The 20,586-nt window shown below is 46.6% G+C and overlaps 1 protein-coding gene across 2 annotated transcripts; it reads left to right on the forward strand.

Annotated features, from left to right (window-relative positions):
• The first annotated feature begins 4,857 nt into the window (after positions 1–4,857).
• cdc42ep3 (CDC42 effector protein (Rho GTPase binding) 3) lies at positions 4,858–19,882 on the forward strand. Of its 2 annotated transcripts, none has more exons than XM_069883577.1 (3): positions 4,858–5,019; positions 17,627–17,721; positions 18,304–19,882. In XM_069883577.1, exon 3 carries the CDS (start codon positions 18,557–18,559, stop codon positions 19,319–19,321), a length of 765 nt encoding a protein of 254 aa, XP_069739678.1. In that variant the 5' UTR covers positions 4,858–5,019; positions 17,627–17,721; positions 18,304–18,556; the 3' UTR covers positions 19,322–19,882. The 2 variants fall into 2 exon arrangements, with proteins under 2 accessions (XP_069739678.1, XP_069739679.1); XM_069883578.1 differs by lacking the exon at positions 4,858–5,019 and adding an exon at positions 6,511–6,590.
• Positions 19,883–20,586: the final 704 nt, after the last annotated feature.

Below are 20,586 nucleotides of genomic sequence, written 5' to 3' on the forward strand. Positions count from 1 at the left end.
TGTCGTCTAGTTTTTGATTCCCACATGGGAATCTTCGAAAAGGCTGATGACTTATCTATGCTCCCTAAGGTTTTATTAACCTCCATCAGGTCCCCCCTCAGCCTCCTGCACTCCAGGGAGACTAGTCTCAGCCTATCTAGCCTTTCACAATTCAAGCCCACCATTCCTGATAACACTCTTGCAAGTTTCTTCCCAACCCTACTGCCTTAATGATGGTTAACTGCCCAATCAAAACATTAAGAATGGGTGTCTTTTGCCCAGAAGAGGAATCGGTAACCAGAGGACGTAGGTTTAAGTTGAGGTGGGAAAGATTTAACAGTGACCGATTTACAGAGAGGATAAAGGTAAAAAGGTAAAGGTTCCATTATTGTCATGTAGTACAACATTTAGAATGTAACGTACGTGAAATTCTTTAACCTTGTCTACCATAAGGAAGACAAAGAGTCACCTCTTTGCCAAACGCCCCTCACAGAAATGAGCTGGTGGATGAGGCAGGTACTATTACAACATTTAAGAAAAAATTGGACAGATACTGTTATTTAGTATATTTAGAGGGATATGGGCCAGATGCAGGAGAAACAAATGTGGGTGGGACATTATGGTTGGCTTGGGCAAGTTGGGCTTAAGGGTCTTTTTCCACACGCTGTCTCTATGAGAGCCCACATTTTGTATTGGACCATAACAACAATACAGACAGAATTCCTGTCTGTCAGTAAAAGAAAGATTCAACCCTTGGGACCAGCCAGAGGTATACAATCCAATGATCATTGAGGGGTCAGAGGTGGAGAGGGTGAGCACATATAAGTTCTTTGGAGTCACTTTCTCGGAGAATCTTTCCTGGACCCAACACTCTAATGGCATCGTGAAGAAAGCACATCAGCGCCTCTACTTCCTTTGGAGTTTGCGGAGATTTAGTATGACATCAGAAACCCTGGCAAATTTCTACAGAGGTGTGATGGAAAGTGTACTGACCGGCTGCAATGGGGACACCAACAGCCTAAGTGTAAAGACCTCCAAGAGGTAGTGGACAACAGCCCAGGAGATCACAAGCAAAACCCTCCTTACTATCGAGTACATCTACAGGGAATGCTGCCGTCAGAGAGCAGCAGCAATCATCAAGGATCCACACCACCCAGCTTTCTTGCTGCTGCCATCAGGAAAGAGGTGTAGGTGCCACAAGACTCACACCACCAGGTTCAGGAACAGCTGCTCCCCCTCCACCATCAGTCTCCTCTACGACAAACTCAATCATTTGATTGAGAATCATTTAAGGCCTCTTACTTGTGCACTTTATTGATTTTTTAAAAATTCTCTTTGTATTGCAGTCAGTTTGTTCACATTAGTTATCTGTTTACAGTTCTTTATTTGTTTACATGTATACATTGTGTTACAGTACAGAAAGAGGCCATCTCGGCCATTCTACTCCGCACTGATTTAAGTGAACTCCACTAGTTTCACCTACCTGCTCCTTGCCCATATCCCTCCAACCCCCTCACATCCAAACTCCTCTTAAATGACAAAATTGACCCTGCTGCAACCACCTCTTCCAGAACTTCATTCCACTCAGCCACCACTCTCTGAGTGAAGAAGCTTCCTCTCATGTTACTTCTAAACTTTTGCCCGCTAACCCTTAACTCATGACCCCTCATTCCAATTCTGCCTTTTCCGCAGGAAAAAGAATCTCAGGGTTGTATGCATATAAAGTGGAAAGCACCCTTCTCTGTGGTATCAGAGGAGAGGTAAAAGTGAGGTTGCAAACACGTGTATAACAGAACTAATGTGCCTCTATATAGATCATTTTGCTGTCCTTAAGATTTGTGAATTCTACTGTTAGTCTGTCTATGGTAGGAAGGAGAACATTTCATTTAGCTGTGAAACTATTTGGAACCACCTACAGTCATGGGAGATGTTGTTCAAGAGCACGATCTTCTTAGGTTATATTTGGTAAAGTAGAAGATTACAAAAATAGAGAATCTAATCAAAAGGCATAACATCTCTGAAACATTCTGTGGCCTATTTCTGTTCCAGTGTTTGGGGCCAATATCAGCAAGATCGTCATTTAGCTTATTGATCAAACTGAAGCCACATTGAAGGTACTGTAGAATGTGTGAGGGACTGTGGGCTTCGCTGGCGTGGTGAGAGATGGGCCAAATGGCCATTCACATTTCTTCACCTTGTGGTATTGTGAGGTTTAACAGTGGCGCAGTGGCCGGAAAGGGAAAAAGGACTTGGTGGCACCTTTCACAAGGTCTTGAAATACTTTACAGCCTGTGAAACCCATTGAAGTGACATTACTTAATGATTCTGGGTCGGAGAGGGTTAAAGTTTGAGGAGCCTGTAATGGCTGGAGTTTAGAAGGGGGATCTCATTGCAACCTACCAAATATTGAAATGGCAAGACAGAGTGGATGTGGAGAAGATGTTTCCAGTAGTGGGGGAGTCTCGAACCACAGGCACAGCCTCAGAATAAAAGGACGAACATTTAGGACAGGGAAGAGAAGCAGTTTCTTCAGCCAGCGGGAGGTGAACCTATGGAATTTGCTGCCATAGACAGCTGTGGAGGCCAAGTCACTGGGTATATTTAAAGCGGAGGTCAATAGGTTCTTGATAAGTCAGGGTGTCAAAGGTTATGGGGAGAAGGCAGGAGAATGGAGTTGAGAGGAAAAATGCATCAGCCATGCTTTGAATGGCCTAATTCTAATCCTACGTCTTATCATCATGCTTAAGTTTAAATTTATTTGTCACAAAATACCTCGTACAACGAAAAAAGTTATTCTGCAAACTGACCAACAGTTTATCTCTGGCATTACCTACAACCACGTAAAAAACACACTTTTCAGAGTAGAGAATTACAGTGAAAAGGAAGATCAACCAGAACCAACCAAGGGCAACATAACAGCACTGTTATGGGGTTCATTCAGGAGCCTGATGGCGGCAGGTAAGAAATTGTTTTTAAGCCTGCCTGTGCAATGCTTTCACACTCCAAAGCCTTCTCCCAGATGGAAAGAGGGCAAAATTGTGTGGTGGGTCTTTCAGTATTTTGGCTGCCTTTCCAAGGCAATGGGAGATGTACATAGAGTCCACGGAGGGGAGAGAAGTTGTGGCTCTAATGTGGGAAACGGAGCTGCCAATTTGCACATAACAAGATCCCACAAACCATCAGACTAACCATCCGAGACTCTCATATTGATGAAGCGCTATTCATTTGTATATATGAATACTGCATATGTATTCTTTGTCTGTTCATGTTTTACGTCTAGTTGTGTATCTGTGTGTTTTGAACTGAGGACCGAAGAATGCTATTTCATCGGGTTGTACTTGTGCAATCAGATTTGACTTGGCAAACAGCAATGGCTGCAAGATTCTTTTGGTACTGATTGGGGACTAACTGTTAACCAAAAAGCTGCCCTAATCTTCATCACCTGGGTTTCTTTAAGTCGGCAGGATCTCATCTGTTATCTCTCAGTTAGTGTGGTGGTTAAATGCTATTCCACTGCCAAAGAAGCAGGTTCACATCTGGCACCGTATGTAAGGAGTCTGGATGTTCCCCCGTTTTCTAGAGGTTTCCACCCACATTCCAAGGACGTAGGTAACTGTGCTTTTGGGCACCATGGGGCTCGTGGCCAGAAGGGCCTGTTACAGTGTTGAATCTCTAAATGAAATTCAATCAATAAAATTAAGAATTCTAAAATGCCTCACAGTCAATAAACTGCCTTTTTGAACTATTCCATCGTTTTTACACAAGGAAATATGGCAGCCTGGAGCTTCAGGAATCAGACTTGAAACGGAACCTTCTGAAATCAAGAGTAAATTAGCAGTTCACTGATCTTGAGACAAAATAAATGTCAGAGGAGCAGATGGGGCACGAACGCAGTGTCGAGGAGGGGCATAGTGACACATGTTTGATCACGAACCAGTAAGTCAATGCCAAGATGCAGTGAAAAATACCGTGATCAAGTCTGTCTTGCATCTGGTGTCCCTTCACATTGGAACCACATGTTTAAACACATGCCTACTATTTAAATTGGACTATTTAAAATGTCCATTTCAAAAAAATAAGAAAAATCTCAGTGAATTAGTGATAGAAAAATACAAGTAAACACAAAATGACCCATCTCAGCTCACCCTCATGTCTGGGGGAGGGAAGGCCACAGACCTGATGGATTAAATCAGGACATCACAGGCAAAACTCTCCCCACTCTCAACAGGGAACGCTGCCGTGGGAGAGCAGTAGCAATCATCAAGGACCCACACCACCCAGCACACGACCTGTTCTCGCTGCTGCCATCAGGAAAGAGGTGGAGGGGCCACAAGACTCGCACCCCCAGGTTCAGGAACAGCTGCACCCCCTCCACCATCAGACTCCAGACTCTTCCATGTGCACTTTGTTGAGTTTTAAATTCTCTCTGTGGTGCAGTTTGTTTACATTGCTTAACATGTGTACGTCCCCGTCCCCCCCCTCCTTCCCCCTGCCCTTTCCAAGAAGTGGCCATTCTGCCTCGCCCCAAGGAAGAGTAGAATCTCGGGGTTTTAGACGATGGACAATAAAGCTGCAACCTGTTCCCTTCCCCAGCGATACTCCCTGACCTGCTCAGTGTTATTATCTGCCCTCTTTGGAAACATTTCTTCATGGTAATGGGGTTGAATGACTGAAATTAAACTAGAGGATGAAAAGAGGGTTGAACTGCTTTTGCAAACGTACTCTAGAAGTAAGATGGGATGTATTGAAAACAATGTTGAGAGCTCCACTCTTTTAGTTTCGTGGGATCCTGGCGATTGAGCAGATTAAATGACCATTGATTGTATCAATTTAGCGTGAGCTCTTCCCCCCACCCACCACCAATAACTCCTCCCTGGAAACCAGTGGCTGCGCTAACGTGACTTTGTCCCTCGGTAATTCTGCCGAGCCAGTTCCTCTTCCATTAACCGGGCATGTGGGCAAATGACAACTATATTCTGCGCTCTATAACCAGGGGCCAGTCCCCGACCGCTTCCAAAGTGCGGACTGGAGTTTGAACAGGCAAGTACCATCTCGACTCTCTGAATGTGCGACCCGAGCTCCGGCGGTAAAGATCGTTTAAAGAGAACCCCCGCCTTTGCCCAGCGCCCTTCTGGGGGCTTGGAAGCCGACGGCGTGATCCGGATCTCTGGGGTTGAGGGGGTACCTCTCCACCGGCTCCCACCCCACGTTCTGCCCTGCAGATCCAAGGGAACCAAACGCCTCTCCCACCCCAGCATCGGCTTCTTTTATTCGGTGTCGTGTTATTATTCATTTCTCATCGCAGAAGTCGAAGCGAGAGGGGACATCCTGTTGTCCTTGGTCGGGGCGGGGGGGGAGACGCAGCAGCAGACGTGACAGACAGGTGAAACGAGGCGGCCCAAGACCCCGTGGGTCCCCAAAACCCCTGGCCAGCTGCGGCAGCAAGTCCCCCTTGAACCCTGCCCTCACGCTGTCAAGCGCTCAGATAACTCGAGGAGAAGGGGGGAGAGGAGGAGGAGGAGGGGGGGAGAGGAGAAGGAGGAGGAGGGGGGGAGAGGAGAAGGAGGAGGAGGGGGGGAGAGGAGAAGGAGGAGGAGGGGGGAGAGGAGGAGGAGGAGGAGGGGGGAGAGGAGGAGGAGGAGGAGGGGGAGAGGAGGAGGAGGAGGAGGGGGGAGAGGAGGAGGAGGAGGAGGAGGGGGGAGAGGAGGAGGAGGAGGAGGGGGGAGAGGAGGAGGAGGAGGGGGGAGAGGAGGAGGAGGAGGGGGGAGAGGAGGAGGAGGAGGAGGGGGGAGAGGAGGAGGAGGGGGGGAGAGGAGGAGGAGGGGGGGAGAGGAGGAGGAGGGGGGGAGAGGAGGAGGGGGGGAGAGGAGGAGGAGGGGGGGAGAGGAGGAGGAGGGGGGGAGAGGAGGAGGAGGGGGGAGAGGAGGAGGAGGGGGGAGAGGAGGAGGAGGGGGGGAGAGGAGGAGGAGGGGGGGAGAGGAGGAGGAGGGGGGGAGAGGAGGAGGAGGAGGGGGGGAGAGGAGGAGGAGGAGGAGGGGGGAGAGGAGGAGGAGGAGGAGGGGGGAGAGGAGGAGGAGGAGGAGGGGGGAGAGGAGGAGGAGGAGGAGGGGGAGAGGAGGAGGAGGAGGGGGGGAGAGGAGGAGGAGGAGGGGGGGAGAGGAGGAGGAGGAGGGGGGGAGAGGAGGAGGAGGAGGGGGGGAGAGGAGGAGGAGGGGGGAGAGGAGGAGGAGGAGGAGGGGGGAGAGGAGGAGGAGGAGGAGGGGGGAGAGGAGGAGAGGAGGAGGGGGGGAGAGGAGGAGGAGGGGGGGAGAGGAGGAGGGGGGGAGAGGAGGAGGAGGGGGGGAGAGGAGGAGGGGGGGAGAGGAGGAGGGGAGGAGGAGGAGGGGAGAGGAGGAGGAGGAGGAGGAGGGGAGAGGAGGAGGAGGAGGAGGAGGAGGAGGGGAGAGGAGGAGGAGGAGGGGGGGGAGAGGAGGAGGAGGGGGGGGAGAGGAGGAGGAGGAGGAGGAGGAGGAGAGAGCTTCGCCTGCAGGGAGCTTCACTTAGCTCTCCTCCAAACGGCACTGATCAAGGGAGAGGCTTAGCGACCATCCGCCAAGGCTCTGGGGAAACCTGTAAGTTACTTGTCGTCTCTCGCTCTCCCCGCATTTTATGAATGGGACACTTTCACGGGAAGGGGGGTCCTCGCTGACATAGAGATGGGTTTGTTTTTCAACTGTGACTTTAGCCAGCGCGGTGGAAGAGATCGGTCGCCTTTGTAAAGGGAGAAACAATGTTGGAATGAGGTCGGGGCGTGGAACAGCACGGAACCCGGCCCTTCCGCCCACCTTGCCCATGTCGGCCGAGTTGTCCATCTGGCCTGTCTTGGCTCCGTCGTCCAATCCTTTCCCAACCGTGCCGGAATGGCCTCTCGCCCGAACGAAGCCTCTGTGCAGGGAGTGGAGGGATATGTTTCCTCCGGTCCATCGAACTTGAGCATCATGTAGAGGGCAGAGACATGGGCCATTTAAAAAAAAAACCCACAAATTACCCATGCAGCCTGGTAACAGGTCATTTAATCTATGCCGCTTAATTTACACCCCATTAACCTGCAACCACCCCCCACCCCCCCGTACCTTTCGGAGAGGGAGAGAGAACTGGAGCCCACGGGGAAAACCCACACAGACAAGGGGAGAACGTACAAACTCTTTACAGACAGCGCGGGATTCGAACCCTTGCCCCGATCGCTGGCGCCATTCAGGAGTTTCGCTGACCGCAACTTTAACCCCCAGCCCTCAGTGGAACCCTAAACCCCAGAACTAACCCGACCCTGAACCCGAACCAGGAACCCCATGCATAACCCGAACCTGAACCCCACTCCCAACCCTAAATCCTACCCCTACCTCTCATCTAACCTTGCGCTGTACTGTACTCCTTGTGTCTCCCTGGCTCTCTAACAGTCCCTTTTAATCTTTCCCTTCTCACCTTAAACATCTATGACCTCTAGCCTGAATAAAAGATTGTGACCACTCACCTTATTTATACAGTTCATAATTTTATAGATCTTTTTAATAAGATCACCCCTCAGCCTCCTACACTCCATGGGGGGGGGGGGGGGGGGGGAAGGGAAAGTGTTAGCATTTGCAGCTCTGGTAACATGCTTGAGAATCTTTGCTGCTACCTTTCCAGCTTTATGAATGGCCTGCTGAGTGGCCTGTTTCCAATGTTTTGCTCATTTACACTTCTAGCAATTAATTGTCCGTACGAGGCTCGTATCCTTCTATGCTTTATTTCCCATAACTGGTGGCCTCCGGCGGTTGTAGTCGACCAGGGGTACTGTGCCTCGAAGTGAAGCTGGAGTGGCCTCACCAGGATGCAAGCCAGCCAGAGTTGATATGGAAATCTGTTGCCCATGCAGTGGAATCCCCACCCCCCAAGCTAATGACAGGTCCAAAGGAACGATGAAAGTCAATAGAGTTTGGTGCCAGCTGCACTGCAGGAATTGTCGTGTCGGTGCTGGGTACAGCAGTCAGGCGCCTTCGGGACTCCAACTCTGGATTTTTCCTCCGGATTTAGTCCTAAAGCCTTTCCCGTGGGTGGGTACAGCCACAAGGCAGCAGAGGTTTGAAATCACAGTTTTCCCTCTCCTGAATGAGTTACCATCCATGGTTAATGAGCTCCCATCTATCTGGAGCTGTTCGTGAAGATAGGAGGTTGAAGATTGAAGACCATGAGGTTACAATGCCATTGACAGAAGCTTAGCAGCGTTTTTGCAAATTTGCAGGGCGATTGAAAAAGAGAAGGGTTGGGATTGGCAGGTTTGCTATGCTAGGAACTGGCATAGATTCAATGGGCTGAATAGATTCCTTCCATGCCTAAAGATGGAAAACAAACTTATGGGGGAAAGAGTCAAACTGATTAGAGATAGTGTAAATGAAAATGGATCATTGTTTGGAAAATTGAGTTCCTGTTCAGTCATGAGAGTCGAAGGCCTTCCATGTCCCTCTGCTCTTCAATGGTTTGCAGATTTTAAATTGAGTTCTCTCGTTTGTTTAGCGGTAAATATAAAGTATGTTTAAGAAATTAGTGCTGTACCTTGAAGGTTTTGTCTCTTTATTGCTGTAAATATCAAATCATTGATTTTTAAGGAATGCGGTTCAGAGTGTCGGAACATGAGAGGCACAAGACCAAATAACTGCTCAGTGTTTCTCCTGATTACTGACAAATAGCTCAGGCCTGAAACATTAGTTAACTTTTACCTCCTATGGATGTGTGATCGGCTGAATTTCTCTGGCACTCAACTCCAGCATCTGCAAATGTTCTTGTTTAACTGCTTACTGCTTGCACCTTTTCATTTTTACACTGAGCTTTTGCAGGTGGTTTAGTTCTTTCCTTTGAACATTCATCAAGAAGAGTGAGATGAAGAGGAAGTTTAAAAGGTTATGAATATTCTTGTAAAACCAATACTGCACGCCCTTTCCCCATTTGCACCTAACCAATGACCTGTGAACTGTAATATGATATCCAATTTTACCTTGACTGAACAGGGCAAGTCTACCAAGCACCTTCTTCACCACTCTGTCTGCCCATCTCACCACTTTCAGGGAACTGCTTGTACCCTCCAAGGTCTTGCTATTTAAAAAAAACATTCCCAGGGCCCTTTTAATCAGTGTGCAGGTCCTGGCCTGATTTTAAATACCCAAAATGCACCACCTCTCACTTGTCAGCATTAAATTCCATCAGCTTGCTCGCTTTCCCAATCCTTTGGCTCCTTGCCTTTCGAAAGATTGCTAGGAAATTACATACATGATCACGAAGAATCCGACTGAGGCGCGAATTTACCTGCTGAGGATTTTGCACGAATGCACAATGAGACTATGGTAAAAGTGAATATGTGCAGCTATTGTTAGGTGACCGGACATATCTGGCTCTTTAACTTCCCCTCTTTACACCAATCATGGACTGGTCCAATGCCGTGGAAAGTTGTGCCTACAGTATTATAATGCCACTTTTTTTGCACTATGGTAACTGGTAATATTTATTTAGCTGCTTTTTAATACAGGGAAATGTGAAGTGTTGCATTTTGGGAAGTCAAATTAGGCTGCGGCCTATACAGGGATCTGAGGAATGCTGGAAAGCAGAGGGGTCGAGGAGTACAGGTTCAGTATCTTGAAAATGCTGTCACAGGTAGGTAGGGTGGTGGTGGTCAAAAAGGCTATCGGGACATTCAGTCAGAGTACGGAGTGTGGAAATCGGGAGGTCCTGTTGCAGTTGGAAAAGACTGGTGAACCCCCTTTTGGAGTATGGTGGTCAGTTTTGGTCACCGTGCTATAGGAAGGATGTCGAGCTGGTGAGCATAAAGAGAAGATTTGGGTGGGGGAGGGGGCTGAGCACTGGGGAGAGGCTCTAGTTGATCAGGCTGGAGGTTTATTCCATGGAGTGCAGGAGGATGAGGGGTGATCTTGTCGAGATCCTAATCGTGAGAGGAATAGATTGGGTGAACGCAGAGTCTTTTGCCCAGAGTAGGGGAAATTGGTAACCAGAGCACCTGGGTTTAAAGTGAGGGGGTAGAGATTTAATATGTTGCCCTGAGGAGAAACTGTCTTTTACACAGGAGATGGTTGAGGCAGGTACTGTTGCAATATTTAAGAAAAATTTGGACCGCTACATGGATAGTATAGGTTTAGAGGGACCTAGGCAAAATTCAGGCGGGGGAATGTTTTGGTCAGTGTGGGAAGATTGGGCTGAAGAGCATTTTTTTCGCTCTGTACCTCTTTTTAATTTCACATACTCTATCGTTTGGCTGCAGAAAGTATGAATGTCCGTGCACGTCTACATTGTACAATGTCCATGGTGATAAACTCCTCATCATATCTCTAACCTGTTAGGGGCACGTTTAACAGGGCAAATGAACAGGTTAAAACTAATGACAAGTGAGGTGTTTCTTATGAGAGAAAAGAAATAAGTTGATTCCTTATTTCCAATAAGCAGGTTGTGCCAGGGGAAACCAATCCAGGAATATGATCCATTGCCACTAAAAGTAGCATGACGAGAAGAGAAGGCCATGCAGATGGCAAGTAGAGTACTGGCTTTATCTTTTGAGGTAGTGGGATAATATTGATGTTGCATTGAACACATGCAACATCTGGAGTCGTATGCACTTCTGGTCTCTATTTGTACTAGGTGTACTAGAGAAAAGGTTTGCAAGGATGGTATTAAACTCTGGATGTGTTGAGCAAGATGGAGCTCTCTTCTCCGAAATGGCAAGTCACCCAATGAAGGATTCTAAGGAGTTAATGCAGTTACTGGGAGGTATTTTAAGAAACCGGATGTATAAATATTTGAATAGACTGGGATTGATAGGGAATTGTCAACATTGGTTAGGCATGACACGTCATGCATAAAACGATCCTGGAGCTTTTCAAAAAGGTTAGCAGGAAAGTTGATGGAGCAAAGGCTGGGGGGGGGGGCGGGTTGAACACATGGGCGTTAGTAAGGCATGGGAGGTTGGTCAAGAGGGTTCAGGATGAGGTAATCAATTTGATTAGATATTGGCTTTGTGGGGGAAGCCAGAGAATGGAGGCCTGTGACAAGTGGTGTACTGCAGGAATCAGTGCTGGGGCCATCACTGCTCATCATCCAGATAGATGACAATGTGGTAAATTGGATCAGCAAATTTGCAGATGAAACTAAGTTTGGGAGTGTTGAGGAAAGTGAGAAAGGTTTTTCAAAGCTTGCAGCAGGATCTGGACCAGCTGGACAAATGGGCTTCAGAGTGGCAGATGGAATTCATGCTGATGTTCATTCACTTTGAGAGGATAAACCAGGGTAGGGCATTCATGGAAAACGTTAGGGCACTGAAGAGTGTGGTAGAACCAAGGGATCTGTGAATACCAATGCATAATTCCTTCAAAGTGGCATCATGGGTTTTGTAAAGAGAGATTTTGGCACATTGGTCTTTGGAAATCAAAGTATTGAGTACAGGAGTTGGAATGTTGATGAGGCCAAACTTAGAGAATTGTGTGCAGTTTTGGTCACTTACCTACAGGAATGATGTCAATGAAGTGAAAAGAGAGCATTAAAAAAAAAATAGGGAAGGATGTTGCTGGGACTTGAGGAGTTGCGTCATCGGGAAAGGTTAGGACTTTATTCCCTGGAATGTCGGTATACAAAATTAGGAGGGGTATAGATTATGTAAGTAAATGCAAGCCGACTTGCACTGCTGAGGTTGGATGAGGCAAGAACTAGAGGGCACAGATTAAGGATGAAAGGTGAAATATTTACGGGGAACATTAGAGGGAATGTTTGCACTTGGAGGGCGGTGAGAGTGTAGAATGAACTGCCAGTGGAAATGGTGGATTCGGGTTCAATTTCAACATTTACAAGAAGTTTGGGTATGTACATGGATGGGAGGGCTAAGGTCCAGCTGTAGCTTGATGGAATGAGACAGAATAATAGTTTGGCATGGGCTAAATGAGCTAAAAGGGGTGTTTCTGTGCTGTAGTGTTCAATGTTTCCAAATAACCTATCAATCCAGAGTGAGTCTTAAACAAGTGAACATTTTCTGATGATCACTAATTTCTTCAAAGGAAGAATAATGGTGGGGAGGGGTGGTCCCCATACACGTGGACACTATAGGACGGTATAAAGAAATCTTCATCTGATAATCCATCTTTATGTAAAGACCCATCCTGGTAAGAGTTGGAATGTGAGGCATAGCGGCCCAGATAATCATTAAATTATTTTAATTGATTCAATCAGAAAGGTGCACAGGTCTTAGCGTCTTGCCTTTGAATCATTTTCCATTTGGTTCCCAGAAGATTTTGAATGATACTAAAAGCTGTATCATTATTTGCTGCCCACTTGTTATGGGGCTTTGAAAAGGTTGGCAAATGTGTTGGCAGATCAAGCCAATGTTCTTTCATTGCTTTTTCTGGAAGTTGTCTGAGATCTTTATCTAAGTGGAGTGAGATTTGACTGCTCTCCCTTTATTTTGTGGTAATCGCTGTCAGGAATAGAATCTTGCTCTGGTTACCTGTGTGTGAGACCTGGCAAAACAGCACCTTTGCTGCAGGAGGGGCGAAGGGAAGGGCTAGGATATGGTGTTTGGGCTGGTGGACTCCTTGCACAAGCCATCGCTGCCATTTTTGGCCTTCTCCATCCAGGAGCCTCTGCCTCCTCTCAGCCAGTTCCTGGGCCATGCTGAAAGCTCACTAGGTGTCAGCCAATGCAATTTAATGAATTTGGAGATGCAGCACAGTACAGGGCCTTCCGGACCACGAGCCCAAGCCATCCAAGTGCACCCATGTGATCAATTAAATTTCTAACCCCTTGCATCTTTGGAGTGTAGGAGGAAATCGGACCACCCAGAGGAAACCCATGCAGACACTGGGAGTACGTACAAAATCCTTACAGACAGCACGAGATTTGAGCCCGATTGCTGGCGCTGTAATAGTGTTGTACTTAACTGCCCTAAAGTGAATGCAGAGAGCCTACAGCCATTGATAATTGTGTCGATCAGTACTCCAGTGTTTAATATGCTTTAGTCTCCCTGGGATAGTTCCGATCACGGCAGGGTCAGAATTGTGGACTGACTCGACTTCCCATGTGTGTTTTCATCATTTTGACCAAATTACTCCAGGTGAAAGGGATGGGCGCATGGATCTTTTTAAGATTTGACTTTTGTGCTTACAAGAGGAGGAAATCAGGCTAAACCAGGGAGAGCTGATGAAACATGGGGTGGGGGGCAGGCAGTGTGGTGTAAAGCCTGCTCAAATGGATAGGATGAATGGCCTATCGAATGAGATGAAGGTCTTGTGACAGAACCAAATAACACTGAGAGTCTTGCATCTGAATCATGACCTGACTGTGGTCAAAACTAGCAAGAACGATGAAATCTGGTGGGACATCATTATGGTTGTAAGCCTTTGGACTGATTGGGTGTCACCTGTATTTTTTAAAAACTGGAGTGCCCACAGTAATTAGCTGGGAAATAAGTGCTTTGGAACTCCTCCCCCCCCCCCCCACCCCTCTGGCTACCACTATTAGCCCCTCCTGCGTTCCCTTCTGTTTCTCCTGTATTTTTGGCCCTCACATTTCCTTTATGCTTCTGATCAAATTTAATGTCGAGTGCTGAGGTAGAGTCAGAGACTGATTTATGTGCAGTCCAGCTGGTCAACCCATATGTAGTACAGCAGTTTAAAAACACAGCACAGAGTTACAGGCAGAAAGCTGTTGGCACAGAGCAAAGCCATTATTTTTACCAGCACGAGGTTTGTAAACTGCCAGAGTGGAGAGATGGGCAAGTAGTGGGATTGTCGAGCTTGGGGGAGGGAAGACCTGATGGGAGCAGCTTGCAAAATGTGGCCATGCTCCAATACCATCTGATCTGACCTTGGTCCAGCGGAGCACCTGTCCCTCTTTTTTAAAAGAATGAAACAGCGCATTGTAGAACGCTTTTGGCACGACGAGGGTTTTCACACATTGCTTGTTGGCACATTCAGCATCTTGTAACAGCACCCGATTACTCTAGACAACAGACTTTATCTAAAAGGTTTGCTTCCTTTAAATAAAAATAGGGATTATGATAGACAAGCTGAACACAAGGATCACTTCAGATTTGCTCCATCCTCCACATCGAGGAAACATTATATTAATTTTTATTGAATTTAATTGCATAATAATGCTGACACATTGCAGTAGTTCAACTGACCTAAAAATGTTTTGCCGCTGATTTCATTTGTACTCTGCATCTGATGCCTCTCATGTAAGTGTCCAACAGTAGTTGGCCAGTGTTGATGGTCCTGACACTGCTTTTCCAAGGTCGCAATGTCCTGGCGAAACCTTTCAACATGTTTGTCACTGACTGCATCAAGATTGGCAGGGAAGACGTCCCAGTATGAATGCAGAAAATGAATTTTCAGTGACTTTGTGATTTTGTATGCTCGAAGTAGACTTAAAATTTGACAGGAAATATCAAAAATAGGTTGAAGGGGCTAGGGCTTTTCTCTTTGGAGCGATGAAGGATGAGATGCGTCCTAAGAGACGTATGTAAGATTGAGGGGCTTAAATAGGGTGGCCAGCAAGTACCTTATTTCTGGGACCACAATAGCAAATTCATAGTGAACATTTATTTGAGTGGAGGGAGGTTTAAGGGAGATGTCGGGTACTTTTTTTTTTTGCACACAAGAGTGCATGGAATTCATTCCCGGGCTGGTGTGTGGCCTCCATCGGCCATGGTCGACCATGGGTACTGTGCCTCTGGTAGTCACTGTGGAGTGGCCTCTTCAGGGCACAAGTCAGGGCAGATTTGATATGGAGATCCGTGTGTTGCCCATGATAATGACAGGTCCGAAGGTCAATACAGTTTGGTGCCAGCAGGATCGCAGGAGTTGTCGAGCTGGTACACCAGTCAGCCACCTTTGGGACTCCGACTCTGGATTTTTCCTCAGGGTTTACTCCCAAAGCCTTTCCCGTGAGCAGGTACAGCCACAAGGCAGCAGTGGTTTGAAGATGGAATTTTCCCTTTCCTGGATGCGTTACCTTGCCTGCCCAGAGCAACTAGTTTTAGGCTCCTTTTCCCCTTCTCCTGTCAGTGAGAACAGCTCCACCGGGCATAAAAACTTCACCACACGTGAAGGCCAGGAGTTGGACTTGGTTGCCGGAGACTGTTTGAGACACCCGCCATAAAGAGCATTTGTGCAGCAGTGGGAGTTCGTCCCCATTCCCGCCCTTCAGCTATGACAACCTTTGGAGGGTGAGGCAATCGGAACATTCTAAAGGCTCTTGGATAGGCACGTGGATATAAGAAAAATTGTTAAAAACCCAAAGGACCCCAAAACCCAGTAGCAATAGATATTCACCACGACAAGTAGTTACTTAAACAAAAGTTGTTTTTAATTATCTTTAAACATGAAAACAGAATCAAACTTTAACTTACCTCTATTAACTTAACTACCCAACTTAACCCACTTCTAATTCTAAGCGCACATGTATGATATGTGTGTGTAAATTTAAGAAAAGATCTTTTGTTCACAGTTCAAGCTCATTTCTCATTCTTCCAAGTTCTCTCATTGCAGGCAATTCTTATTCTGTGCACAGAATTTAACATGCAAAAAGTTCACCAGGCTTTGGTGCTCGAAAGGTAAATGTTTACCGCTCAGGAAGGTTCTTGTAGGTTTGCAGAGAGAGATTTGTTGTTCCAGGATTTCCACAACTGAGGTACCACCATTAGTCACCTCAATGTCTTGCTGATGAAACTTGCCCCATCAGGGTTCTCCAGATGATCACCTCTTTCTTTCAGGCTACCACAGAGTTCCTTTCTGTTCCACTTATTCCAAGAGAAACATCAGACAAATAGCACATCCAGCCATCTCCCACTCTTGAGCTTTTGTTTCAGTTCCAACAAGCTTCTCCTGGCTTGTTTCAGCGGTGTCTCTCTCCCTGTCAGACTCCAAACTGCCAGCAGCATGTCCTTCTTTCTCTCACTTGCAAAACACCCTCCTTCTCCAGCAAACAATAGGAGTCAGTCTTCTAGTCCATCTGTTGTTTTGGGTAAACAAACCTCTCAATGACCTCTGAGTGAGGACTTTGCAGATAGGTCAAAGGCCTTGCAAAAAGGTCCAACATAGACAACCAGGCCCTTCCAAAATAACAGCCTATTCATTTCATGACATCATTTCAATTAGCATCTATTTGTGAAATGTGCATAGCATTCTCCATAGTTTCTGTAAAGTCACTGAATATGAATTCTTCAGTTAGCACCTATTTGTGAAATGTGCATAGCATTCTCCATAGTTTCTGTAAAGTCACTGAATATGAATTCTTCAGTTAGCACCTATTTGTGAAATGTGCATAGCATTCTCCATAGTTTCTGTAAAGTCACTGAATATGAATTCTTCAGTTAGCACCTATTTGTGAAATGTGCATAGCATTCTCCATAGTTTCTGTAAAGTCACTGAATATGAATTCTTCAGTTAGCACCTATTTGTGAAATGTGCATAGCATTCTCCATAGTTTCTGTAAAGTCACTGAGTATGAATTCTTCAGTTAGCACCTATTTGTGAAATGTGCATAGCATTCTCCATAGTTTCTGTAAAGTCACTGAATATGAATTCTTCAGTATTTCAAATAAGATCTGTTTTAAAGTGGATCTATGTATGTAATCTACTCTAATTTTATCAATTTATCTCCCAAAAACATTCCCAAATATTCCATCACAGTGTGAGATAGGGAAAGGTCAGATTGTTGAGTAGGTTTACATAGGTGAGCACAACATTATGGACTGAAGGCCCTGTACTATGTGGTAATGACCTATGTGAAACAGCATCAGTAGGAGGAAAAAGTATGGTCAAGGCTTTGAGCTGTAACTTTGCATTCTGGTGTACGGTTCTGGCTCGAATCATTGACCAGTTGTCTTCTCCCACTGATGCTGCTCGACCTGCGGAGTTTCTCCAACAGACTGTGTTTGACAAGAATTCTAACTCTTTCATTTTGTGGAAAAAGCTTAGCTATCTTGATTCAGGAGGCCAAACAAAATGATGAGGGGCATAGACAGAGTAAATGCAAGTAGGCTGTTTCCACTTCGATTGGGAGAGTTAAAAAAAAAAGAGCGGTCATGGCTTGAGGGGAAAGGTTTAAGGGGAACTTCTTCACTCAGAGTGCGGAACGAGCTGCCATCTGACATGGTAAATGCCGGCTCACTTCTGAGCTTTAAGAATAAATTGGGTAGGCGAGGTTATGGATTGGGTGGAGGTCAGTGGTGCTAGTGGAATGATGTTTCGGCACAGAAAGGCTGAATGGCCTATTTTCTGTGCTGTAGTGTTCTGTAGTCTCCATTCTATTATTTTGTGAATGACTGCAGCCTTGCACTCAAATGCACGAAGTTCAATTGCAAGCAGGAAATTTGTCTTTGAAATGAAAGCCATAATGAACAAGCCAGTTAGAGAACTGAACAGGGGCTGGGTTAGCAGTTTACTCTTTCTCAGATCACTGTGAAATTCTAAATGGATAGCATGCCTGATTTATTTCAACCATCTGCCAAAGCCTAGGCACTCTGAAGATGCTCGTAGCATAGCGGGTCAGGCCAAGGGTAAATCCTGATATGATCCCGGTCTCATTTCCCTGTTCAGCTGTCATTGCTTTTAACGAGGATCTTGTGGGTTTCTTTCAGGTTGCACAGAATTCTCACAGCTGCGCTTGCAGTTACAGCAGTCCTGTGGGGAGAGATGTGAATTGGGCCATAAATCATCACTGCCTCTCACTGTGGTGAGTCACACAACTATACAGTAGCAGCAGGAAGTGAGTTTTTAGAGGTGAACTGCAACAATAAAGGAGCAAGGGAGTAGTGGGTGAATCACATTGCCCACAGAGCAGGGCAGGTTCAGAGGAGATTGAATGGAGGTGTCTAAAACTGTGGTGCTCTGTGGACAAAATGATTCTAGGGAAGCTTGGTCAGCAGAGGACACGGATTTTGGAAAATTAGCACAAAATTTGAGGGTTGAATGGGAAATGTTATTGGTGAAGCACAAATGGCCTGCCTTACTTTAATTAGAATGTTTTTATGGGGGGGGGGGGGAGATGAGGAAGAAAAAGGAGTGTTTGCAGAGCTGAGAGGAAGTGGGACTTTCAATGAGCTAGCACAGGTGCAATGGGCCAAGTGGCCTCGCTCACTGCACTGCATCATTTTCTTTGAAGCAGCCGATCCTTTTACGCCAATGGCTAAGCGAGTCTAGAAGGCTCGAGGGCAAACTGCTCTTCTGGCCTAATTAAATTAATGTGAATGTGAAACTGTCATGGTTGACACCCAGAGGCTTGGATGCTAATATTCTGACTCTGTTCCTCACACAGTTTGCGGAGGGAGGTGCCCCAGCCTTGCCTCGGGTACTCTGATCGGCCAGGATATCACTTCCTTCAAGCAAACTTTCAGTTTGCAGCCAAAAAAAACCAAAGACTCATGATAGGAGCGGAGCATTTTGTGGATGATGTGGTTACCTCTGCTTTTAAAATGATAATCTGGAAGGAATAAGAAAGAGGGGTTTTCCCTTTGAGTCTATTGCAACCGTCGGATGTTTCCGGACATCGGTCTTGCACTACCGGAGAGATGCCGGCCAAAACACCCATCTACCTGAAAACAACCAACAACAAGAGAGGCAAGAAGTTTAAGCTGAGGGACATTTTGTCCCCGGACATGATAAGCCCCCCGCTTGGAGACTTCCGACACACTATTCACATTGGTAATGGAGGGGAGCATGATGTGTTTGGCGACATTTCATTCCTTCAAGGCAAGTACGATCTCTTGCCTGGACACCAGGGCAAGTCAAAGTTCGGACAGTGCGGTGGTCACAATGAGTTTTCCCGGGCAAACAGCACGCCGAACCCTACCTTTGCCGACGCTTCCTCGCCAGTGCTAAAAAATGCCATATCACTCCCCAGCATTGGTGGCTGCCAAGCCCTCAACCTACCCCTGCTCACCTCGGTGACCTTTGTCACAAAGCGGGATTTCTCAACCCATCCCAAGCTCCCACGGTTCCACACGGCCGCTGGTGAAGATGAGCTGCGGGAAAACGGGAAGGGCATCATGGAAGTAACAGGGGAAACAAAGGATTCAAAGGTCTTGCAGTGCAATGAACAGAGCACCAATCGCTCCTGTAGCTTTACTGGGAAAACTTTGGATTGTAAAACTGTGGAAGATGATTCCACTCTCTACCCTGGGCAAAATGGAGTTATGAGAACAACCAATCCTGCAGAAGACTCTCTCCTCAACCTCACTAGCTCCTTCCTTTCACTTCAGCTGGATCTAGGCCCTTCTATTTTGGATGACGTCCTCAACGTTATGGACAGAAAGTCCCAGCTGGAGGTTAAGTAATGCACCTGCTCTCATCCAATCTGACAGCAGAGAAGTTGGACCTATCACGTGCACTGCCGGGACCTTTGAACCCACTGGTCTGCAAGCTGAAGTGGAAGGAGACCTGGTCTGTTCCTCAGGGATGTGGGACGATTCATCCTCTGGAATTCTGTCTCCCTGTCGCTGGTGTTTGAGCGTCAAGGACCACTGCAGCACTCAAAGCACCTTTCGCGATGGACGGCTGACGTGCCGATCAGTCTGCACAGGGCCAGTTAGTCCATCCTTGCCTGATGAAGCCACAACTGAACTTTGGCTAATGGCTGCTTTGCATGTTTGGTACCAGGGCAATGCCTTCTAGTGCAAATGAATGCAGGATAATGAGGCAACATTTTCCTTCCTTCATCAGGGGATGTAAAATAATGATTTTCTTCACTGTTGTAGGGAAAGTTTGTGAGAATCTTTAGTTTTTGTTTATTGCTTCAGTACTTCTCAAAACATTTGCAAAAAAATTTTTTGCTTAAATGTACATGTTGCTTGAAATGAGTGCAGCATTTGACATAATAAAATATTAAGTATGGGAAATGAATTTTGAATTTTTTTTTAAATTGAATTGTTTATTGTCGTGTACTGAAATGTAGCAAAAAGTTTCCTTCCGTGTGCTGTCCAGACAAGTTGACCCATACTTAAGTAGACCAGAGAGTGCAATGATAAGACAAAAGTGCAGGGTATAATGTTACAGTAAGTCAAGGAGTGCAGTGCAGGATATAGTACATTAAAAACCGAGCAGGGTGTCATCTTTTGCCATTGAGTGGAGTATTTAAATCTGGTAACAACATGAATCTGGAGGTGCGTGCTTTCAAGCAAGTCTTCCCTCTGCTTGGTGGAAGGGAGTGTGGCGGGAGTGGGATGGGTCTCTTCATACGTTGACGGCTCCCCCCCCGCCCCCGGAGACAGTGGGAAGTATGGACTGAAGTGAAGGAGGGACGGTCTGCCTGGGTGATGGCCTGAGATGGCTTCACAACTCTGTCGTTTCCTGAGCAGTTCCCAAACTGAGTTAATAAGAGACCTCGCAGACATGAAGAATTTCCTCAGGTTCCAGAGGAAGTAGAGTTGGTGCATTTTCTTGGTTGGAGCATTGATTAGGATGGATGTTAACACCTTAAAACCTTGACGTTCACCACTACAGCGATGAACTCCATACTGAATGGTGCTGGTGAGTCGTAGAAATTGCTTCTCCAAGACCTTGACTATGTTCTTTTCCACAACCTGTGAATGTTCCGCAAATT

This window comes from Narcine bancroftii, chromosome 6, assembly GCF_036971445.1.
Source record: "Narcine bancroftii isolate sNarBan1 chromosome 6, sNarBan1.hap1, whole genome shotgun sequence".
Classification (NCBI taxonomy): Eukaryota; Metazoa; Chordata; class Chondrichthyes; order Torpediniformes; family Narcinidae; genus Narcine; species Narcine bancroftii.